Genomic DNA, 22,860 nt, shown 5'->3' on the forward strand with positions numbered 1-22,860 from the left:
GCTCTTCTATGCTTATAAAACAAGATCGGGACCCCCAGGCCAAAGATTATAAAGAGCTATTTATCTGCATTCTCCAAAAGGGAGAAGCATCAGGCCTCTGTCAGAATCCCAGCCTCATCTTTCAGGGACTCCTTTCCTATTATGGCTCCAGGGATCCTCTGTTAACACCACTTCTTTTCAGTGACTATGCCAGGATATATAAATGAAAAGGGACGTGTAATCTTTACTGCCTTTAGATGCTAACATATTCCAGAATTCTGGGGAGCATCTTCATAAATTCCAAACATCCTAATAACCCGGAACAAAGCAAATGAAAGACAACTTCCTGATTTAGTCTAAGTTAAGACACATAATATGCCACTGGGCATGCCAAACATCTAGAACAAAATATAAATAAAACAAAAAACAAAAAAAAAAAAAAAAAAAAAAGGAGGGGGTGGAGAGACAGCAGTAAAGATTGGCACAGACAATGACTTGGTTGGGGCTTTTAAAAAAATAGCTATACCTTAAAAATAAACTCCAATTGTGATCAAATGAACAGACTTGAGGTGGCAAACGGAACCTGTGGTATTAGCACTGCAATTCTTGTTATTGCCACTGTATGTCATCAGCTAACTTGCCAAAGGTGAGATAACCAAGGGATCTTCATCCAAGCAAACAAATAAGTAACTTGAAGATTCCTCAGTTGTCTCAATGTCTCTTTTACTTAGAAAGTTATATGATCCCATACCCCTGGATCCAAATTTGTTGCTGGCTTCCATTCCCCCACCCTCAACATTTTATTTGAAAGTTTATAAACAGACAGCAAAGTTGAAAAAATTTTACAGTGAACATCCATACTCCAATCACCTAGATTCTACCATTAACATTTTACTATACTTGCTTTATAAACATTTATCCACCCCATTAACTATCTTATTTTTTTCATGAATTTCAAAGTAAACTGCAGGGAATGAAATACTTCCCCATAAACACTTTAGCATGCAAATCATTCACTGGAGTTCAATATTTATTTAGGTTTTGCATCTTTTGATTAAAAAAAAAAACACATATCCAGTGAAATCAACGTCTTAAGTGTACATTTGCTGAGTTCTAACAAATAAATATACACATGTGGCTTGCTTTTTAAATTTAAACTTTCCTCCTCTGTAAAAACTGATAGGACTCTGTTCTCATACTTTCATAACCTAATATACAGATGCAGGGTTATGGGACAGTATTTGCTTAGGAACGCCTTTGAAGATCATTTTGCAAAAAAGTATTCCTGATGATCATAGAGAAAAGGTAGCTACCTATAAGGCTTCTGTTTACAAAATGGTGAGATCCCCAAGCCCTAACATACAAGATTTCCAAAGACCGGGAGGCAGAACCTGGTTTAACAGTTAACAAAAGCCTATACTGGGGGACTTTATTTTTTTAATCAGTTCTAACTTCATCTTCAAAGCTCATGGATCAGGTAAGAATTTCTAGTTCCTATGAGACAGTCACCCTACAATCTCATTAGTGCAGTCGAGTAACAACACTCACTCGCTCCTCTTACATGAAAGAGAAAACAGAAAGTCGAAATGAATCAGGTTGTCCAAAAAAGAACAGTAATCTCATTATTGCTTTAAATAATTTCAGTTACAAACAAAAATATCAGGAAAATAATGTGTGGCTAAAATTACCTTCCCATTTATCACCATCAGAAACATTCTTCAGATCTAAATGTGGAATTTGGGTTCCACATGCTGCTTCCCCTTGAACACCAACACTTTGACCTCCTGGCACTTCTGATTCAGTGTTGGCATTCAAATCACATATCTTGCTACTAGAATCCTGTATTTTAAAATAAAAAATACATTTCACAACCACAAAGCTTTTCTCACTCAGCTTAAAAACAAGCAGCATACATCCTTGGATGATCTCCTTCAGTCTACTGTGCCCATATACTCAGCTGTCCCACTTCCACCCTCCGAACTATTTGCAAATATACACCTGCAATTTGATAATACGTACTAGTGGAAGACAAAGTTTGAATCCCAAATTTAGGAAGTGTTTTCATAAACAAGTTTCTTACGACTAAAAGTCGCTACTTAACTGTAAAATATATGGTAAAGAGAATCTAGATTTAAGTCTCCTATAAACCTTTCAATCCAAGAGTTAAAGGCCAGATATAATAACTGATAGATTAAACTTGGTCAAATTTTTAAGAACCATAAGAAAAAATAACTTACCAGAATCAGGTGTGACAATGTATCACTGTCAAATGACACATATTCTTTCCTAAAAATACAAGTACAGTTATTAGTCTTTTAAGAATAAATAGATTACTACCATTGCATTTTTTTTTTTTACCTAGATTCCTCTCTTCCCCATATACTTAGCATTTACAATGTGAGAGAAAATGACAACTGGACATATGCCCATTCTTTGGAGCCCTATATCTGAAAATCACACACTACTGAAAAGATCCACAGAATTACTTCAGGTTTAGAAAAATTAACACCTGCCATCCTCCCACACAACCACCCCTCAAAAGAAAAACATCTAAAAAGGAAATTTAAATCCACAATAAATAGAAAACAAAAGGGCTGAATGTCAAATGGAAAAGATTTTGTAAAGTAAATATTAGTTTTAATTGAATAGCTTTATTATCCCCAACTCTGAGACTTTTTGTTTTTCCTTTTGAAGATTTTTTTAAAGGTATAGCTATAGTCCTATTTTTTTTTTTTATGGTCCTGTATTTTAAATCTGATTGTGTTCTATCACAATCAAAACAAGACAACTACTTCTAGACCTCTCCTTCCTCAAAACATAATGGTAACATGTAAAAAGGAAATTTAAAATTTCAATTCACCTCTTATTCCCCTATAAAAATGAACCCCTATTTAGAACAAGTATTAGAGCAAGCTGTCACAAATGATCTCTAACTATCTGACCAGTCAACAGAGCATCTAATCTCATAACGGGTTAAAAGTTTTCCCCAAAGATATGGTTATAATTTACAATGATACACACAGATGCTGCTTCTATCCTGCCACAACAGTGTGTACCTAGAAGACAGGTCTTGATCTAGTTATTCCAAGTCATCTCCTCATATATATAATTACCTTATTCTTCCTGAGCATGAAAAATGACCTAAATTCCCTGGCAAGCTCAAAGGCAAGCTTCCTTTGATTAGAGTGGGAGCAAATGGCGGAACTCAAGTCTTCTACCTTGAGACTACAAAAGACCCGATCACCTTAATTTGAGAAACATGAGTGTTAAACATGCAAAATGTAATCCATCTAACCAAGGAATTCTTTGGATCTAAAAACAAGTTTGCTAACCTATACACAAGTTGAAGAGGAAAGATCTTTTCCAAAAAGATTGAGTCCTCACTAAATGGATCCTTATTGTTCTACCAAATCCAGATGTCATCATTCTGGGGATGCCTGTTAATGCTGTTAATCTTATATCTTCAGCCCATAGCTCCAATACTCCCTGGGCTGGAAGAGGATCATTCCTGCCTCCTGAAAGGAAGCACAAGGAACTGCTGTAAGCAGGAAATCTGTGGACCTTCAGAGTATGGAGACACTCCAGAGACATGGCTCCAAAGAATTTACTTACCCTCAGAGTACAGGTTTCCTATTCGCAATTAAGAAAGACAATGGCATTAACACAAGTTTACCCTTGCCAACACGCTATCACCAAATCAGTAATGTTGTTTCAGAATCCTCAGTATTTACATTCTAGTCTGTGTTCATTACTGATGTGTTTTCTAAATACCAAATCATCTTTCCTAAATCATCTTTCCTAAGAAAGTTATAATACATTTCTTGGCAATGTCTCAGGGAATCAGAAAAAGGGTAACAAGACCAAAACCTACTCAGTGACTTAAAATATTCTGCTCAAAACGACTCTATCTATCAAGTATCTATGGAGACCACATATGGCTGAACTACTCATTGCCTCAGGTATCTCCCTCCCATTTTTGCTGGCCAATGAGGAAACAAGAACAAACTGCATAAGAGTGCACTACCCTGGGACACACCAAGGAGGAGCTGGAAGGGGAAAAAACCATCCTGTACAAATGTGTTAAAGCAAATATACTATAATCTTTCAGTTAGTTATCCACAGTTCTATGCCTATGAATCAACTTACTGAAAAGTGTATTCAGAATATCCATAAATTTCCAATTGTTCTACAAACCAATTGAAAGTTTTTAAGTGTCTCCAAGAAAGCTCTGTTCTTCCCTCTGAATATTTTCCAAGTTATAACTAATGTCTGTCTGAACCTGTAGCCCCACTGAATATTTATGAATATTCTTCATGCATACCATTAAAATAAGAAGTTGGTTTTTTAGATTACCAAAAATGTTAATAGATTCATGTAAAAATTTCACCCCCAAATGTGTAAAGGGCTCCAATTCTCAAATTGACCAATTAATTAGTAATGAGAGGAAATGCTTACCCCTCAAGACAGCCATCTTCACTGTCACCGTGGTCACTGCATGGCTCTAACAGTATACCTACAGACTGACAAAAAGAATACCACTGCTGTATTAATGGAGCTCCCAACACTCATATATGAAAGGAAATTTCCAAACTAAATTCTATTAGATTACAAGTCAGTCAAATGCCCCCTTTTAATTCTTTGTAATCGTCTTTAAGTATTGGCATCCCTTTTAACAGAGAATAATTTATCTTTCTCAAAACTTGAGGCCTGTGTGCATGTGTGTGGATGTGTGTGTAAAACGGAGACCCTGTATTCTCACTACACTATTAAGAGGTACTACAGTTACTATCACATTCCTTTTCCTTCCTTAGAATTAGAACTCTTTCCTCCAAAAAGGATAGCTTTATTGTCCTACCTGCCAACTGCTGCTTCTCTTTCTTCCCAGCCACAAACATGTTAAGTTGGTAACTTCCTAGCAGGTAACACAGAAATCATTTGGTTCACCATATCCCCTTATCATATACATTTGAAATAACAACTGTAAACCTCAGAAACACATGAGAACACTCCCCCTATTTTCTAATGAGTCTAAGGACACCATCCTATTCCTGTTCCTTCCCCAGATACTTACTGAGCCTAATAAAAAAATCCTGTGCATTACTACAAATTATGTAAACTCTTCAGTGTTTTTGAGAATCACTTCCAATCAACAGTTCAATTCTTAACAAACTATTTGTCCAGTTTTAATATGAAAGACAGTTCATAATTATCTGGAAAAAGCTATTAAATTACTTTTCCATTTTCCAACTAAATATCTCTTTGAGGTTGAATTGTCTTCATGCACTTCAAACAAAAGAACCTATAGCAACAGACTGAATGCAGAAGCAGATATGAGAATCCAACTTGACTTTTATTAAGCCAAACAAGCATTAATGATATTTTTATGTAAAATAATACCATTCCTCAAAGTAAAAAATGTTTTATGTAGCCTTTTTTTTTTTTTTAACATTTATTTATTGTTGAGAGACAGAGACAGACACAGCATGAACAAGGGAGGGGCAGAGAGAGACGGAGACACAGAATCCGAAGCAGGCTCCAAGCTCTGAGGTGTCAGCACAGAGCCCAACATGGGGCTTGAACCCACGAACCGTGAGATGACCTGAGCCGAAGTCAGACGCTCAACCGACTGAGCCACCCAGGCGCCCCTATGTAGCTTTTTATTAAGCTTTTTATTAAAAGCAACCTTATTTATAGTAACTTGAGTGAGTTTAATAAACATTTTTTTAATTTTTCAATTTTAATTTTTAATGTGGTAAATAATAATCAATATACCTATGTAAATAAAATCCTTCTAGTATGTTCAATAACTCTTAAGAATATCAAGAGATCCTGAGACTCAAACCTTGAGAACCACTAATCAGACTTCAGCAACCTCTCTGCTCTGGAATACAGCTTTACATTCTTAAATATGAAGGCATCTGGGCTCGGGAAATAATCATTACCTAGACCCAAGATTTAAAATGAGCCTTGGTGGGGCACCTGGGTAGCTCAGTCAGTTAAGTGTCCGACACGTGATTTCAGATCAGGTCATGATCTCACAGTTCATGGGTTCAAGTTCCACATCACACTCCAGAGCCTGGTTGGGATTCTGTCTCCCTCTCTCTCTAAAATAAACATTAAAAAAAATTAAAAATTAAAAAAAATAAGACTTGGTGTTTTACTCCAAGAACCAAATTCAAGTCTCATCACAAATGAGAGTTATAATCATTTAATTGCCTATCTTACAGTTACTGGAGAGAATAAAAAAAAAAAAATAGCTTACAAGAAAAACTTATAAAGCTCTATTATAAAAGTACACTATTACATCACCAACTCTAATTTAATCTATAATTCCTTATAGTATGAAATAACTGAAACAAGTGTAAGGACTGACAGAATACCTACATATTTTCTAGCCAGATGTAGCCAACATAATTCTTTTTTTTTTTTTCAATTTTTTTTTCAACGTTTATTTATTTTTGGGACAGAGAGAGACAGAGCATGAACGGGGAAGGGACAGAGAGAGAGGGAGACACAGAATCGGAAACAGGCTCCAGGCTCTGAGCCATCAGCCCAGAGCCTGACGCGGGGCTCGAACTCCCAGACCGCGAGATCGTGACCTGGCTGAAGTCGGACGCTTAACCGACTGCGCCACCCAGGCGCCCCAACCAACATAATTCTTAAACAAATACTGGAAAGTAGTAAAACAAAGAAACAAACAACAACAACAACAACAAAAAACACGGCAAGTGGAGGGAACATAAAAGAAAGATGCAGTGACAGAAGAAGAATGCTGATAGCCCAGCAGTGAAATTCAGAGTAGGAATATAGGGTTATGCTCTAAAATATGCCCCAGGACAAAAAAATAAAAGCTGTTAGAGTCAGGTTAAAGTATGGCCAGACTTCAATTTAAAAGACACAGAAACATGCAATTCTTTCTTGAGAAACTAAAGTATGTTTTATCATGTGAACAAACTGTACTTCCTCAGAATTCACTCCACATAAAACATTCATTCCTTTGTACATGGGTAGAAAAAGCTTTTTTATTCTAAACTATCAGCAGGCAAAACAGCTCATACTCTCCCCCCGACCCCATCCCTTCCCCACAAACATCAGCGTCCTCAAAAGGAGGTCCAGGCACTCTGGTCTCAATTAAGGTAAGCCAGAGAGCTCTGGTGGTAGTGGTGGCAGCGGCAGTACTAGTGGGAGGAGCAGCTGCAACATAATCATAAGGCCGATGTTTTGGGGGCTGTCACAGCTTACTGCCAGGAACTAATTAAAGCCTGATGGGCATTTCCAGTACTTTCTCTGGCCTCCACCCATTCCTTATGCATCCATTATTGAAGCTTCCACATTGTTTAGTTCCGCATCTTCCCATCTCCACTTACCTAGTACTCAAGCATGCTAATAGTTACTTCTTTTAAGTAAGCTAAATATTCTCATTCCACTCTCACATTTCATCTGCTTAGTAAACTCTCACTAAACGGTATGTTAAATATACTTCGTTATAAGCCAATTTCTTCCAATGATTAATGTGGTCAAAACTGGTAAGTCTCCACAGCAAAGAAAACCATCATTAGAATGAAAAGGCAATCTAGTGAATGGGAGAAAATAATGGCAAGCAATATATCTGACAATAGGTCAATATCCAAAATGTATAAAGAACTCATACAACTCAATAGGAAAAAGACCCAAACAATGCAATTTAAAAATGGGCAGAGGATCTGAATACACATTTGTCAAAGAAGACATACAGATGGTTAACAGGTACATGAAAAGGTATTCAACGTCACTAATCACCAGAGAAATACGAATCAAAACCACAGTAAGATAGCATCTCACGCTTAGCAGAATGGCTATTATCAAAAAGACTAGAAATCACAAGTGTTGGGGAGCATGGGTGGCTCAAGTTGGCTGAACATCTAGCTCTTCTTTTAAGTTTATTTATGTATTTTGAGAGGGGTGCAGAGAGAAGGGGAGAGAAAGAATCCCAAGTAGGCTCTACAATGTCAACACAGAACCCAATGAGAGACTTCATCCACAAACTGCGAGATCATGACTTGAACTGAAATCAAGAGTCAGCCTGTTAACCAACTGAGCCACCTAGGCACCCTGAACATATGACTATTGATTTAGGCTCAGGTCATGATCCCAGGGTCACGGGATTGTGCCCCACTTCAGGCTCCGCTCTGAGCAGAGAGTCTGCCTAAGATTCTCTCTCTCCCTCTGCCCCTCCTCCCCTCGCAGTCAAGAAAGAAAGGAAAAGAGAGAAAGAGGGAGGGAGAGCAAACATTGGCACAAAGATGTGGAGAAAAGGGAACCATAGTGCACTGTTGTGAAAATGTAAAGTGACCCAGCCACTATGGAAAGCCGTATGGACGTACCTCAAAAAATTAAAATTAGAACATATGATTATCAGCAATTCCACTTTTGGATATTTATCCAAAGGAAACAAAACACTAATTCAAAAAGATAACTGCAGCACCATGTTCACTGTAGCATTATTTACAATAGCCTAAACATGGAAACAACCTAAGTGTCTATCAATGGATGAATGAATAAAGAAAATGCGGTGTATATATTTATATATTTGGAGTATTGTTTTGCCATAAAAAAGAAGGAAATCCTGCCATCTGTCACAACATGGATGGACCATGAGTGCATTATGCTAAGTGAAATAAGTCAGACAGAGAAAGACATATGCCATATGATTTCATTTATATGTGACATCTAAAAAACAAAACAAGGACACCTGGGTGGTGCAGTCAGTTAAGCGTCCGACTTCAGCCAGGTCACGATCTCGCAGTCCATGAGTTCGAGCCCCGCGTCGGGCTCTGGGCTGATGGCTCAGAGCCTGGAGCCTGTTTCCGATTCTGTGTCTCCCTCTCTCTCTGCCCCTCCCCCGTTCATGCTCTGTCTCTCTCTGTCCCAAAAATAAATAAAACGTTGAAAAAAAATTTTTTTTAATAAAATAAAAAACAAAACAAAAACAACCTCATAGATACAGAGAACAGATCTGTCATTGCCAGAGGTAGAGGCTCGGGGGTGGGCAAAATGCGTGAAAGCAGTAAAAAGGTACAAACTTCCAATTAGAAAATAAATAAGATATAGGGATATAATGTAAAGCATAGTGACTATATTTAATAATTCTGTATAGTATATTTGAATGTTGCTAAGAGTAGATCTTACAAGTCTCAACACAAGAAATAAAGTTTTTTAACTGTGTGGTGATGGATGTTAACTAGACAGGCTGTGATCACTTCATAATATATACAGTATCATGTTGCATACTTGAAACTAATATGTCAATTATATCGCAATTTTTAAAAATGTTTTTATGTTTGTTTATTTTTGGGAGAGAGACAGAGCGTACGCATGAGCAAGCAGGGGAGGGGCAAAGAGAGAGGGAAACACAGAATCTAAACATACTCCAGGCACTGAGCTATCAGCACAGACCCCATTGCGGGGCTTGAACTCATGAACTGTGAGATCATGACCTGAGCCGAAGTCAGACGCTTAACTGACTGAGCCACCCAGGTGCCCAATTATATCGCCATTTTTAAAAGTAAAGAGAGACTGGGATTTAAAAACAACATAACAAACATGTTACTGAATGACTGTTTCCTGGCAGAGGTTTTAAGTATTTTCGTAACTGTTAAGAAAAAACAAAAACAATCTGAGGAGATCTCATAATAGTACACATTGAAGTGACAATCATCTATCTCTTGTGCTCTATCATCTAGCTCTGTGAGACCTTCCCAAATACATCTGGACTCCACTTGAAGGAGATTACATCTCAGTAATCGCTCATTGTTTGGAGGATATAAATAAATGTAAGTTTGTTAGGTATCAACAATTAAAAGCTTGCTAATCTTGAAATGGATTGATTTATGATAAAGTTATTGATAAGAACAAGTATTTTGATATAATCCCTAATCAGGCTACTGATCACTTTCAACCCCTCAAAAATAGTCCAAATTCCTGTACAAACTATTGTACCATTTACAGATCACTCTCCTATCAGTACAAAAATTCTAAATATTTACTACAAATCTAGTAGCACATTTAAAAAACCCATTAATTTGCTAAAGACTGATCTGATAAAAGACTGTTATTCAAAATAAACGAAGAACTCCTAAAACTCAACAGAAAACAACCCAATTAAAAAATGGGCTTCGGGTTCGTGAGGAAAACAATGGGCAGAAGGCCTGAACTCATTAAATATACAGATGACAAATAAGCATATGAAAAGATACTCAACATCATTATGGCATTAAGAAAACTGCAAATTAAAAACAACAATGAGGGGCGCCTGGGTGGCGCAGTCGGTTGAGCATCCGACTTCAGCCAGGTCACGATCTCGCGGTCTGTGAGTTCGAGCCCCGCGTCGGGCTCTGGGCTGATGGCTCAGAGCCTGGAGCCTGTTTCCGATTCTGTGTCTCCCTCTCTCTCTGCCCTTCCCCCGTTCATGCTCTGTCTCTCTGTCCCCAAAATAAATAAACGTTGAAAAAAAAAAAAATTAAAAAAAAAAAAGCAAAACAACAACAACAACAATGAAATATCATTATACACATATTAGAACTGCAAAAATCTGGAACACTGACAACAACAAATACTGGTGAAGTAGTGGAGCAAGAGGAAAACTTAAACATTACTGGCAGGAAAACAAAATGGTACAGCCATTTTGGAAGACAGTTGGAGGTTTCTTATAAAATTTGTACCATTTGACCTATCAATTATACTGCTTATTATTTACCCAAAGGTGCGAAGACCTTATGTCTACACAGATATTAGTACCAGTGTTATTGATAACTGCCAAAACTTGCAAGCAACCAAGATGTCCTTCAGTAGATGAATGGATAAATAAATTGTGGTACACTGCAGCAATGGCAATGACTAAGCACTAAAAAACGAGCTATCAAGCCATGAAGCAAATGTGAAAGTAACTTAAATGCATACTACTAAGAAACCACTATGAAAAGGCTACATACTGTACAATTCCAACTATACGATTCTGGAAAAGGCAAAACTATGCAGACAATAAAAAGATCTGTGGTTGCAGGGGTGGTGGGAGAAATAAACAGAGCACAGAGGATGTTTAGGACAGTTTAAAAACCACAGTATGGGGGCGCCTGGGTGGCGCAGTCGGTTAAGCGTCCGACTTCAGCCAGGTCACGATCTCGCGGTCTGTGAGTTCGAGCCCCGCATCAGGCTCTGGGCTGATGGCTCAGAGCCTGGAGCCTGTTTCCGATTCTGTGTCTCCCTCTCTCTCTGCCCCTCCCCCGTTCATGCTGTGTCTCTCTCTGTCCCAAAAATAAATAAACGTTGAAAAAAAAAAAAATTAAAAAAAAAAAAAACAAAAAACCACAGTATGAATATTATAACAAATACATGTCATTTTACGTTTGTCCAAACCTATGAAATGCACAACACTAGGAATGAACATTAAGGTAAACTAGACTGTGAATGATTATGATGTGTCAAGGCAGGTTCGTCCTTGGTAAAATACATACCATTCAGGTGAGTGACGGTGATAATGTGGGAGTGTGCCTGTGTTGGGGCAGGGAGCATAGGGGAAATTACCATACCTCCCTCTCCATTTTGTTGTAAACCTAAAACTGCTCTTAAAAAAACAACAAAAAAAAGGTTTTGGGGAAAAATAATTCTTGCATTGTTAACAAAGTAAATGATACACCAATTTCATTCAACACATTTACTTAGGGGCACCTGGCTAGCGCAGTCAGTAAAGCACATGACTCTTGATCTCAGGGTTTTAAATTCAAGCCCCACACAGGGTGTGGAGCCTACTTAAAATATATATATATATTTAGTTGCCTACTATGTGCCAGATGTTACTCATTTATTCATCACATATTCCACAAATACTTAATGAATACCTATGTGTTCTAGATAATGGGATGCAATAATGAACAAATAAAAATCTCAATCCTCATGAAGGGTTGAGGGATTATAGTCCCTGGTGGGAGACAGACAGTAAACTACTAATTTAAAAGATATGTGCAATAGCGATAACACTATCAAGGGCAAGGGGGAAAAGGGCCGAAACTTCAGGGACTAGATGGGGGTGGGTCAATGGGAAGACCTGCTAATACTAATACAGAGTGATGAGGAGATTTGGCCTTACAGAAAAGGTAAAACTGAGCAAACATCTACAAGGTGAGAGGAAGAAGCAAACCACAGGACACCTGGGAAAACAGCAATCCAGATAGCTAACCTTAAGACTGAGCTGTCGGGGGGCCTGGGTGGCTCAGGTGGTTAAGCAATCAACTTCAGCTCAGGTCATGATCTCACGGTTCATGAGTTCGAGCCCCACGTCAGGCTCTGTGCTGAGCCTACTTCAGATTTTGTGTCTCCCTCTCTCTCTGCCCCTCCCAAGTTTGCACTCTGACTCTCTCTCTCTCTCAAAAATAAACAAACATTAAAAAACTAAAAGAAAAAGACTAAGCTATCATTCAGTGTTTCTGCAGTACCTATTCCTCTATTTTTATACCTAGATGGCAATGGAAGGTTCTGAGAAGAGAAAGGAAAGGAAAATTCTCTAATTTTCCTTTTAAAACAATCACTCTGGCTGCTGTGCTAAGAACAGACCACAGGAAGGCAAAGATGATGTCAGTTACCAAGACTATATTAATCTATTAATCTAGGAGAAATTATATTGATATGGACCTACAGGGTGGCAATGAAAATGGTAAAAAGTGGTCAGACGCCAGATAAACTTTGAAGGTATTGCCAACAGGACTCTGTAAAGAATGGGATGTGCAGCGAAAGAAATCAAGGATGACCCAAGGCTTTTGGTCTATGCATATGGAAGGAGAAATTGCCCTTTACTGAGATTTTAAAGACAAAAAGAAGAACAGCCATGTGGACAAGATTATAAATTCAGTCTTGCGCCTGTAAAGCTTAAAATGCTTACAAGATATTCAAGTGGAGATGTTAAGTATAACAACTCGATATAGGAATCAAATTCAAGAGAAAGGCCTCAACTAGAGATATAAATTTGGAAATCTTTACAGGTAGACAGTATTTCAAAACCATTAGATGAAATGATATTACCAACTGAGTGAATGAAAATAAGCAATCCGAGAAATGGGCACTGGGCTGTTCCAAATTTCAAAGGTTCAGAACACGAAAAGCAACCAACAAAGAAACAGGGCAGTCAGTCAAGTAGAAAACAACAGAGAAGAATGAGATCTTCTGAAAGCCAAGGGGGAAAAAACAAAACAAAACAAACGAATGAATGAATGAATGAATGAATGAATGAATAAATAAATAAATAAAACAAAAGAACCTATCAAGGTAGTGGGAGTAATTAATTAAATCAAACTGTACTCTTAGGTCAAGTAAAATGTGCAAGAGACATCATTGGTACCTTGCAAAAGCAGTTTCAGAGGAATGATGGGGCAAAAAGTTACCAGAAGTAGGTTTAAGAGAGAGTGGAAAGAGAAGAATTAAAGAAAAGAGACAATTCAAGTAATTTTACTAGAGGGGGAAGCAAAAAATAGGGGATTATCTACATACAGGGGGGTGAAGAGTCAAGAGAGAATTATTTCCTACACATGGGAAAATAACATTTTACACTGATGGGAATGATTCAGTAGACAGGCAGAAATTGAAAATCCAGAAAAGGGCAAGGAGACTACTACATGAAAAGGGATTTATCTAATATACCAGCATAAGTAAAAGCATTAATATATAAGTAATATACAAGTGGAGTAAAAATAACAGGAGCAACTTAACTTCAGTGAACATTTCCTAGTTTATAAAATAATTTTATATTTCTACTTCTCTGGATACTTATAATAATCCTCTAACAGAAGTATTACTCCCTACCTGTCTAAAGAAAATCAAGGAGCAGATAAGGAAAGTTAGGTAACTTGGCCAAAGTCACACTGCTATTAAAAGGCAAAGCCAGAATACAAATCTCAGTCGACAGACCCTAAATTCTTTATTATACCTACACTTTAGTTCATGACTTAGAATGAAAACATGCTGAATAAAAACTTCCTTATCCATTAAGAATCTTATTTTAAAAAGTTATCAAAACTAAACTGTGAAACATGTTGTACAAAGATACTGCATGGATGAATGGATAAAGAAGATGTGGTATATATATATACAATGGAGGATTACTTGGCAATCAAAAAGAATGAAATCTTGCCATTTACAACTATGTAGATGGAGCTGGAGGTATTATGCTAAGTGAAATTAGTCAGACAGAGAAAGACAAAAATCATATGACTTCACTCATATGAGGACTTTAAGAGACAAAACAGATGAACATAAGGGAAGGGAAACAAAAATAATATAAAAACAGGGAGGGGGGACAAAACATAGGAGACTCTTCAATATGGAGAACAAACTGAGGGTTACAGGAGGGGTTGTGGGAGAGGGGATGGGCTAAATAGGTAAGGGTCACTAAGGAATCTACTCCTGAAATCATTGTTGCACTATATGCTAACTAATTTGGATGCAAATTTTAAAAAATAAAAGATATAATTTAAAAAAAAAGAAAGATACTGCTTTGTGTACGTATATGTATATACGTGTGTGTGTGTGTGTGTGTTTATTTATTTTTTATTTATTTTTCATGCCCAGCACAGAGCCCAAAGCTGGGCTTGAACTCACGACTCTGAGGTCAAGACCTGAGTTGAGATCAAGTGTCAGACACTTAACAGACTGAACTACCAGACACCCCAATTTGTATATTTATTGACGTTACTTTAAAAGCAATGTAACCATGGACAATTTATGACAGTGAAAACAATTTAGTTACTTTTTAAAAAATTTTTTAGGGGCGCCTGGGTGGCGCAGTCGGTTAAGCGTCCGACTTCAGCCAGGTCACGATCTCGCGGTCCGTGAGTTCGAGCCCCGCGTCGGGCTCTGGGCTGATGGCTCAGAGCCTGGAGCCTGTTTCCGATTCTGTGTCTCCCTCTCTCTCTGACCCTCCCCCGTTCATGTTCTGTCTCTCTCTGTCCCAAAAATAAATAAACGTTGAAAAAAAAAAAATTAAAAAAAAAAAAAATTTTTAATGTTTATTTATTATTTTGAGAGAGAGAGAGAGAGAGAAGTGGGGAAGGGGCAGAGAGAGGGAGACACAGAATCCGAAGCAGGCTCCAGGCTCCAAGCTGTCAGCACAAAGCCTGATGTGGGGCTCAAACCCATGGAATGCAGACCACGATATCAGGACCTGAGGTGAAGTCAGATGCTTAACTGACTGAGCCACCCAGGCGCCCCACAATCTACTTTCAAAATGATGTTCATGGGTTTTCTCTATGAAAAGATCCCGCGTTCTTCAGGAAAAAATTGGGAATTAGGAAAAAAAAAGCTTTTAAAAAGAACAAAATACAACCATAATACCACCAACCACCTCAGCTAACAATGTCATTTGTTTCCTTTCAGGAAAATATTTTTAAATATTTTATATCTACTTCTCTACCCAATGATGGTTCCTGATCTTTACTGATAGAGTGTATGTTCTTGGGACTCATAATCAAGAAAAATGTGTGTGTCAACAATAATGAACTATGACTTCTGGTATGAAAGGAATACACAAAGCAATCAGAGTTGCAGGTCTAGCACACCTAACCCAAAGATCTTTTATTCTTTCCATGTCTTACCTGGTTATTTTCTTCATCCTCAAATACAAAATCTTGCTGCATAACTTCACTGTCTAAATTAGTGCTAGCCACAGGTTCTGAACAGTCTCCGTTACTTTCACTGGCATTAATAATATCATCAGCAATATCAACCCTAGTAATGAAGATAAAAAATCACATCAGGCCAAATGTTGAATATGTAATGCTTTTAAAATAAATAAATATCAATAATGATCTGAAACTTCCACTTGTTAAGATAATGAGTCCTTTTCATAAAACTCCACACTTTATTCATTTTGCCAATTAGATTATTAAACACACGAAGTTTATTTTTGTCTCTCCAGGGAATGCTGCGAGAAAACTACCTTGTTTGTTATTCCCTTTGAAAATTTTCATAAACAAATGAACAGCTGAAAGAATAATTTATGTGCCAAAATAATTTCCCTTACAAATGCATACTCTCAGTCATAATCATCTGTTTCAATTAAAATACAAGTCTAGCACTAGACACTAAACACCACAGTGTCCAACACTTTATCAAGTACAACAGTAGTTTCCTACTACAAATTTTGCATGTTACATAATTTATTCAGAATATGCAAAATACTGCAGTAGGCTTTCGTTTACAAAGACAATACCACCATCAATGATAGAACAGGAGTTATTTCCTCAGAGATAAAAATAAGGTTATTGTGTGAGCATGGGCATAGGTTTTCAGGATCTCTAGCTAAACTAAAGACTAACGCCAAGGAATCTACTTATATGAATTATAACCTTTGGACTACTTTCCTACTATTTCCAACTTTTAATTACTGCTGTTTTCAGATACTATTTTCCTTCATATTTGGCCCAATACTCTTAAAAGCAATGCTTTTAAGCAATCCAGTTCTATCAGTTCCAATCATGCCTTCAAAGCAACACAAATCAGGGCCACAAAGCTCCACAGGCTGGTGATGCCATCTCTTCAGACTACAGAGCACACCTGCAAGTTGTACAATATGGTATTCCTAAAATAAACATATTGCAACCCTTGGTTTTCATATCCATTAATTTTTTTCGGTTTCAATTCATATTTAATAGCTATTCTAATGCACTATACACACTTGGCCTTTCAAAAATCTGATTTAAAAAAAAAAAAGAAACACTCTACCCAATCTTTTTTTTTTTTTTTTACCTCCTATGAACCCTCCAAATTTGCATACATCTTTCTCATCTGTCCTCCAAATAAAAACTGGTAAATAAAAACTATGAAATCACCGCATTATAGTCTCAGAGAAAGGCACGTATTTATCCCTCAAGTGCAGGGCTGAGGTAACAGGAAAGGAGATGAGGCTTTTTATCCATTTAAAAGTAACAAGTGCAATGAAAAGTGGAATAACATCACACAGCACAGACATACTTTTAACTTATACAAGATTCAACTATTAACTACTAATCTAAAAAAAAGTATGCAGGGAGGCCAGCAGGGTAGTAGCTTGTGACAGGGGATAAAATTTAAAAAGCAAAGGATGATTCTGCTCACTATTTCACTTAATGACTATGCAATACAAGCAAAGTCAATCTGGTGTCCCTGTACTTTGCTGTCTAGATCACTTCATGTCTCTCATGGTGAGACCATGTGTTGCTCACAGTACGGGTCTTTAAGTTTTTTTAAGTTATTTTTCATACAACATAGTCCCTAAAGCTAAGCTCACTACTTCATCTGGTGCTCAGGGAGGAAAACCTGGCAGTATTGGACTTAACGTCTACCATCTTAATGGAAAATTTAGATTTTCAATATTAACTATATACAATTTACATACAAATTATACAGTCACTTTCCACACACACTTTCAGAAATCCCCAAGATCCCATTTTAAGTAAACCATGGTTTTTAGAAGATAATCAAACATTTTATAACAATAAATAACAGTAAAATGTTGTAAAAGTTTCTTACTGGTTATTAGATCCTTCCCCATCACAATTAATACTTTCTGCTTCATTATTACACACCAGACTTTGCTGTTGTAAATTCTTAAAATCATGATCTATGCTGCTCTGCAGATCAAAAAGATGCTGTTCCACAGCTGCTCTAATCGTTCTTTCTAAAATGCTACAAAACAGAACACATTTTAGTAAGAAGCAGTCACCCTAACTGGGCATTTGGCCACATAAATATAAACATTAAAACCAATGACTAGTAAAACAAATTATCGGGGTACTGAAATGTATAAGCTAGCATACAAAAAGAAACATACAAAAGGAATACATGATACTAGGTTAAATTTTTAAAAGAAATTTGCCCAAATTAATAGACAAATCAACCATACTATCACTATTACTACCAAGGTGGGAAGGATCAGCTGTCCCAGTATTCATTCCTCGCAACTATACAGAAAACCATTTAAATAGACTTTTCAAAGCTACATTTATAACGCAAAACAATTTGTCAATACTTAGCTAAATCAAAGAAAACTGTAAGGACCCTGTCCATATTTTTTACATGAAGTCTACTTCTTAAAGAGACCTACTGACATTTCTGAATCATTTCAGAAGATCAAAAAGATCATCTGAAGAAAGTTCAATCTTTATTCTATACATGTATATATATGTATATATATTCTGTATATATATATACATATATATACATACACATATGTATATATACATGTACATATATATTTGTTCCTACTGCAGTATATAAAATATTAACTAGGTTTCACTAACTTATGTACAGTCCTTCCTCTAAAGTAAGCATAATACATACCATGATTTTAATTTCCACAGTTTAGTAATATTTTTATATTAAAAACAGATTTGTCTTCTCTAAGTATACTACTTACTCTGCAGAGGCTGGTAAGATGCTGATGGGAGATAAATGGGCACTGTAATCAAAGAAAGAAAAAAGCTATTAAAACTTTTCAATATTAACTTCATGAAGTGTTGAAAACTGCCACATTTGGGGCGCCTGGGTGGCGCAGTCGGTTAAGCGTCCGACTTCAGCCAGGTCACGATCTCGCGGTCCGTGAGTTCGAGCCCCGCGTCGGGCTCTGGGCTGATGGCTCAGAGCCTGGAGCCTGTTTCCGATTCTGTGTCTCCCTCTCTCTCTGCCCTTCCCCCGTTCATGATCTGTCTCTCTCTGTCCCAAAAATAAATAAACGTCAAAAAAAAAATTTTTTTTTTAAATAAAATAAAATAAAAAATAAACGTTGGGGGAAAAAATAATAATAAATAAATAAATAAATAAATAAAATCTTAAAAAAAAAAAAAAAACTTCCTAAATGAGCCCACAATTGTAACTCCTGGGTATTTAATCAAGAGAAGTGAAAGTATAATTCCATAGGAATCCTTGCACAAGCATAGCAGCTTTATTCGTAATAGCCAAAGGTATCAACCCAAACAGGTGAATACAGAAACAAATTGTAGGACATCCTACGACAGAATACACTCAGCATTTTTTTTAAACAAAAGGCACAAACAACTGAAAAATGCCAAGAACATGAATCTCAACATTATGCAAAGCAAAGATGCCAGACACAAAAGAGTACCTACTAGAGGGGATTCCATTTACATGAAATTCTAAAACAGGCAAAACTAATCTATACAGTGGGGCGCCTGAGCGGCTCAGCTGGTTAAGTGTCCGACTTCAGCTCAGGTCATGATCTCTCAGCTTGTGGGTTTCAGCCCCCATCAGGTTCTGTGCTGATAGCTCAGAGCCTGGAACCTGCTTCAGATTCTGTGTCTCCCTCTCTCTCTGACTCTCCTGCACTCACTCTCTCTCAAAAATAAACATTAAAAAAAATTTTTTTAATAATTAATCGATACAGTGACAGAAAGGATATCAGTCGTGACATGGGGCCAGACTGTTGGGTGATGGTAAACAGTCTGTGTCTTGACAGTGGTGGTTGTAAACACATACATGCAAATGTGTACGTTTATAAACTGCATTTTATTGAGTGAAAATTATAGCCTCAAAGTTGATTTTTTTTTTTAATTTTTTTTTTCAACGTTTATTTATTTTTGGGATAGAGAGAGATAGAGCATGAACGGGGGAGGGTCAGAGAGAGGGAGACACAGAATCGGAAGCAGGCTCCAGGCTCTGAGCTGCCAGCACAGAGCCCGACGCGGGGCTCGAACTCACGGACCGCAAGATTGTGACCTGGCTGAAGTCGGACACTTAACCGACTGCGCCACCCAGGCGCCCCCAAAGTTGATTTTTTAAAAATGTTTATTTATTTTGAGAGAGAAAGAGAGCAGGGGAGGGGCAGAGAGAGAGAAAAAGAGAGGGAGAGAGAGAATCCCAAGGAGGCTCCACAACGTCGGTACAGAGCCCAATGTGGGGCTCAATCCCACGAAGAGTGAGATCATGACCTGAGTCGAAATCAAGAGTTAGGATGTTTAACCGACTGAGCCACCCAGATGCTGCTCAAAGTTGATTTTTAAAGAAAAAAACAGTTAACAGAAAAAAGTAATCTATAGCAACAGAAGCCACAGAGCAGCTACTTTTGGCAAAAAGGGAGATGGAAGAATTTGAGAAGGAAGAAGTAACCCAGGTGGTGGTTATACTAGTTGAGTTTTTGATAATAACCTTATGATTTGTGAACTTTTCTGTATGTCTGTGACTCAATAAAGAGTCACTTTTAAAAAGTAAATTTAAATCAGTTTTATGAAAGATCCCCTGTAAATGTGCCAACACAAACTCTAACCAACATAAGAGACAAAGTCTATCAGATTAATATTCACAGGATTCTATGCAGGAAACCAAATAACATCATTTACCATTCATGCAGTAATCTTCAGGTCTCCCTTACAGTAAACATATTAGTAGCAAATTGCACAATTGCTTTATCAGACAACAGTAAGCCACTCTGGTTTGGCACACATAACATCTCTCAGCTTTATAAAAAAAAATTTTTAACAGCCAGTATTATGCTAGTATTCATGAACAGATTATTCTTAGTTCTAAATGCTTTCATGCTGATACCCTCAAGGGAAATACTTAAAAATTTTTCAAATTTTAATGATGTTTTTGGGAAGTTCATTTCTGAAGGAAACATTGGGGAGAAAAATCACATATACGTGCACAAAAAGAGTTTAGCCATGGGTCCATTTCTAGTAGTTTCAAATGAGCTGAAAGTTAACACTTAGTGACTTCCGCAAAAAACAAAACAAAACAAAACAAGAAAAGATAAATGAAGGTCTTCCTCCAGAGTGCTTAAATGTCAACTAAGATTAAGTCTTTTTCTGATATTTTGCTACAATGATTTGTTGTTTATATTTTTCATTTCCTTTACGGGTTGCCTATTTAATTATTGAAGATCTATCTTTACATGGTCTGATCAGTTATATTTTCCTCAGTAATACTTGCAATTTCTAAGCTTACACACATTACATACTTACATGATTAGAAGTATTTTGTTTTTAATACCTGACAGTGTAGTATATCAAATGGTGTGAAGAAAACGTATAAATCCAACATCCTTCCCTTCCCCATTTAATTTGTGGCTTCTGGTGAGCTTTTCCTGTACTGTACACCAAAATCTCAACAAGTTCTAATTCTCAACTACTTAGTCCATCAGTCTGTTACTAAAGCCTAATATCATGTTTTAACTTTTGTGGGAGTATATATCCTCTGTTATTTTTCAAATCTGCCATTGTTAGGCAACTACTTACTTAACTTCTCAGAAGAATTTTCTCACCTTTTCCCATCAGATTAGATTATTAAAATGCTAATAGATACATGGGTATAAGAAAACTTACTAGAAATGCAAATCTAAAGATTAAGATAAAATATATATAAATAATTATATATAAATAATTTTTAAAATAGCATGTTTTTATAATTATACACACACAGGCTAGTAAAGATTAAGCCAGAATGTGGAGGCTTTCTTACAACCCCTAAAACAAGGATTTGATCCATGGACTACCTATATCACAGTGTCCTGGGGTGACAGTGCTATTTTATTGGAGATCTATACCCCACCCCAGACCCCAAAAACAATAAAGCAAAAATAAATAACATAGCACTGGCACAAGAAAAAACAAACAGAACAGAAATGTACCCATGAATACACACTTGATAAGGAACAAAGGTGGTACTACAGAAAGCAGGGAAAAGGGCAGTCTTTCCAAAAATGAGTACTCGGACAATTTGTTAACTCATATTGAAAAAAATAAGTTGGCACTGTCTCACACACAAGGACAATATAATATAATGTAGATTATACACCTAAACAAGAAATGTGAAGGTTCTTAGAAGGTAATAGAAGGTTACCAATAGGTAATTCTTAGAAGTAATAGAAGTTCTTAGAAGGTAATATAGGAATGTTAACTAAACTGAAATTGAAATTTTAAACGTAATAAAAAAATAAAACAAATAGGGGCGCCTGGGTGGCGCAGTCGGTTAAGCGTCCGACTTCAGCCGGGTCACGATCTCGCGGTCCGTGAGTTCGAGCCCCGCGTTGGGCTCTGGGCTGATGGCTCAGAGCCTGGAGCCTGCTTCCAGTTCTGTGTCTTTCTCTCTCTCTGCCCCTCCCCCGTTCATGCTGTGTCTCTCTCTGTCCCAAAAATAAATAAACGTTGAAAAAAAAAAAAATTAAAAAAAAAAAAAATAAATAAATAAATAAATAAAACAAATAAAATTTATTTTTATGGTAAAAAAAGATAATACAGAAATATATATTTAGAAAAAGATTTCTTAAACAGAACCCCAAAAGCATTAACCACAAAGGGAAAAGAACAGTAAACCTGAATGAAATTAAGAATCATTCTTCAGAAGACACAATATGAGAAGGAAAAGGCACAACATAAAATGAAAAGATATTTCCAATGCATACTTTTAAAGGGCTCCTACAATTCAACAAGGGAAAAAAAACAGTAGAAAATCAAGAAACGGAACAGCTATTTCACAAAAGAATTAACTGATAATACACACATGAAAAGGGGATGAACCTACTAAAATGACAAGGAAATAATATTATATATCCTCCAAAACTGTTAATACCAAGTGTTGGCAAAGATGCGAAGCACTGGGAATGCTCATGCACTGTTAGTGTAAATTGGGGCAAGCACTTTGGGAAACAATTTGGTAATATTTACAAAAGTTAAAAGTCAAATTTATGTCTTCATGTACATGCATACGTGCACCAGAAGATGTATATAAGAATGTACACGACAGGGGCATGTGGGTGGCTCAGTTGGTTAAGCGTCGACTTTGGCTCGGTTCATGATCTCATGGTCCATGAGCTGTCATCGCAAAGCCCACTCTGGATCTTCTGTCCCCCTTTCTGCCCCTCCCTCACTT

General features: G+C 36.9%; 1 protein-coding gene across 17 annotated transcripts in view; it reads right to left on the bottom strand.

Moving 5' to 3' along the window:
* FAM13B (family with sequence similarity 13 member B) overlaps positions 1 to 22,860 on the bottom strand; it is an 89,363-nt gene that overhangs the window by 21,740 nt on the left and 44,763 nt on the right. For all 17 annotated transcript variants that reach the window (XM_045489986.1, XM_045489992.1, XM_045489977.1 and 14 more), the window contains 6 exons: positions 18,398 to 18,439; positions 17,512 to 17,667; positions 15,597 to 15,729; positions 4,435 to 4,499; positions 2,217 to 2,265; positions 1,668 to 1,818 (listed from right to left, as the gene is read on the bottom strand). In XM_045489986.1, coding sequence (XP_045345942.1) covers positions 1,668 to 1,818; positions 2,217 to 2,265; positions 4,435 to 4,499; positions 15,597 to 15,729; positions 17,512 to 17,667; positions 18,398 to 18,439 — 596 coding nt within the window. The remainder of the gene's footprint in view (positions 1 to 1,667; positions 1,819 to 2,216; positions 2,266 to 4,434; positions 4,500 to 15,596; positions 15,730 to 17,511; positions 17,668 to 18,397; positions 18,440 to 22,860) is intronic.

This window comes from Leopardus geoffroyi, chromosome A1 (assembly GCF_018350155.1).
Source record: "Leopardus geoffroyi isolate Oge1 chromosome A1, O.geoffroyi_Oge1_pat1.0, whole genome shotgun sequence".
Taxonomy (NCBI): domain Eukaryota; kingdom Metazoa; phylum Chordata; class Mammalia; order Carnivora; family Felidae; genus Leopardus; species Leopardus geoffroyi.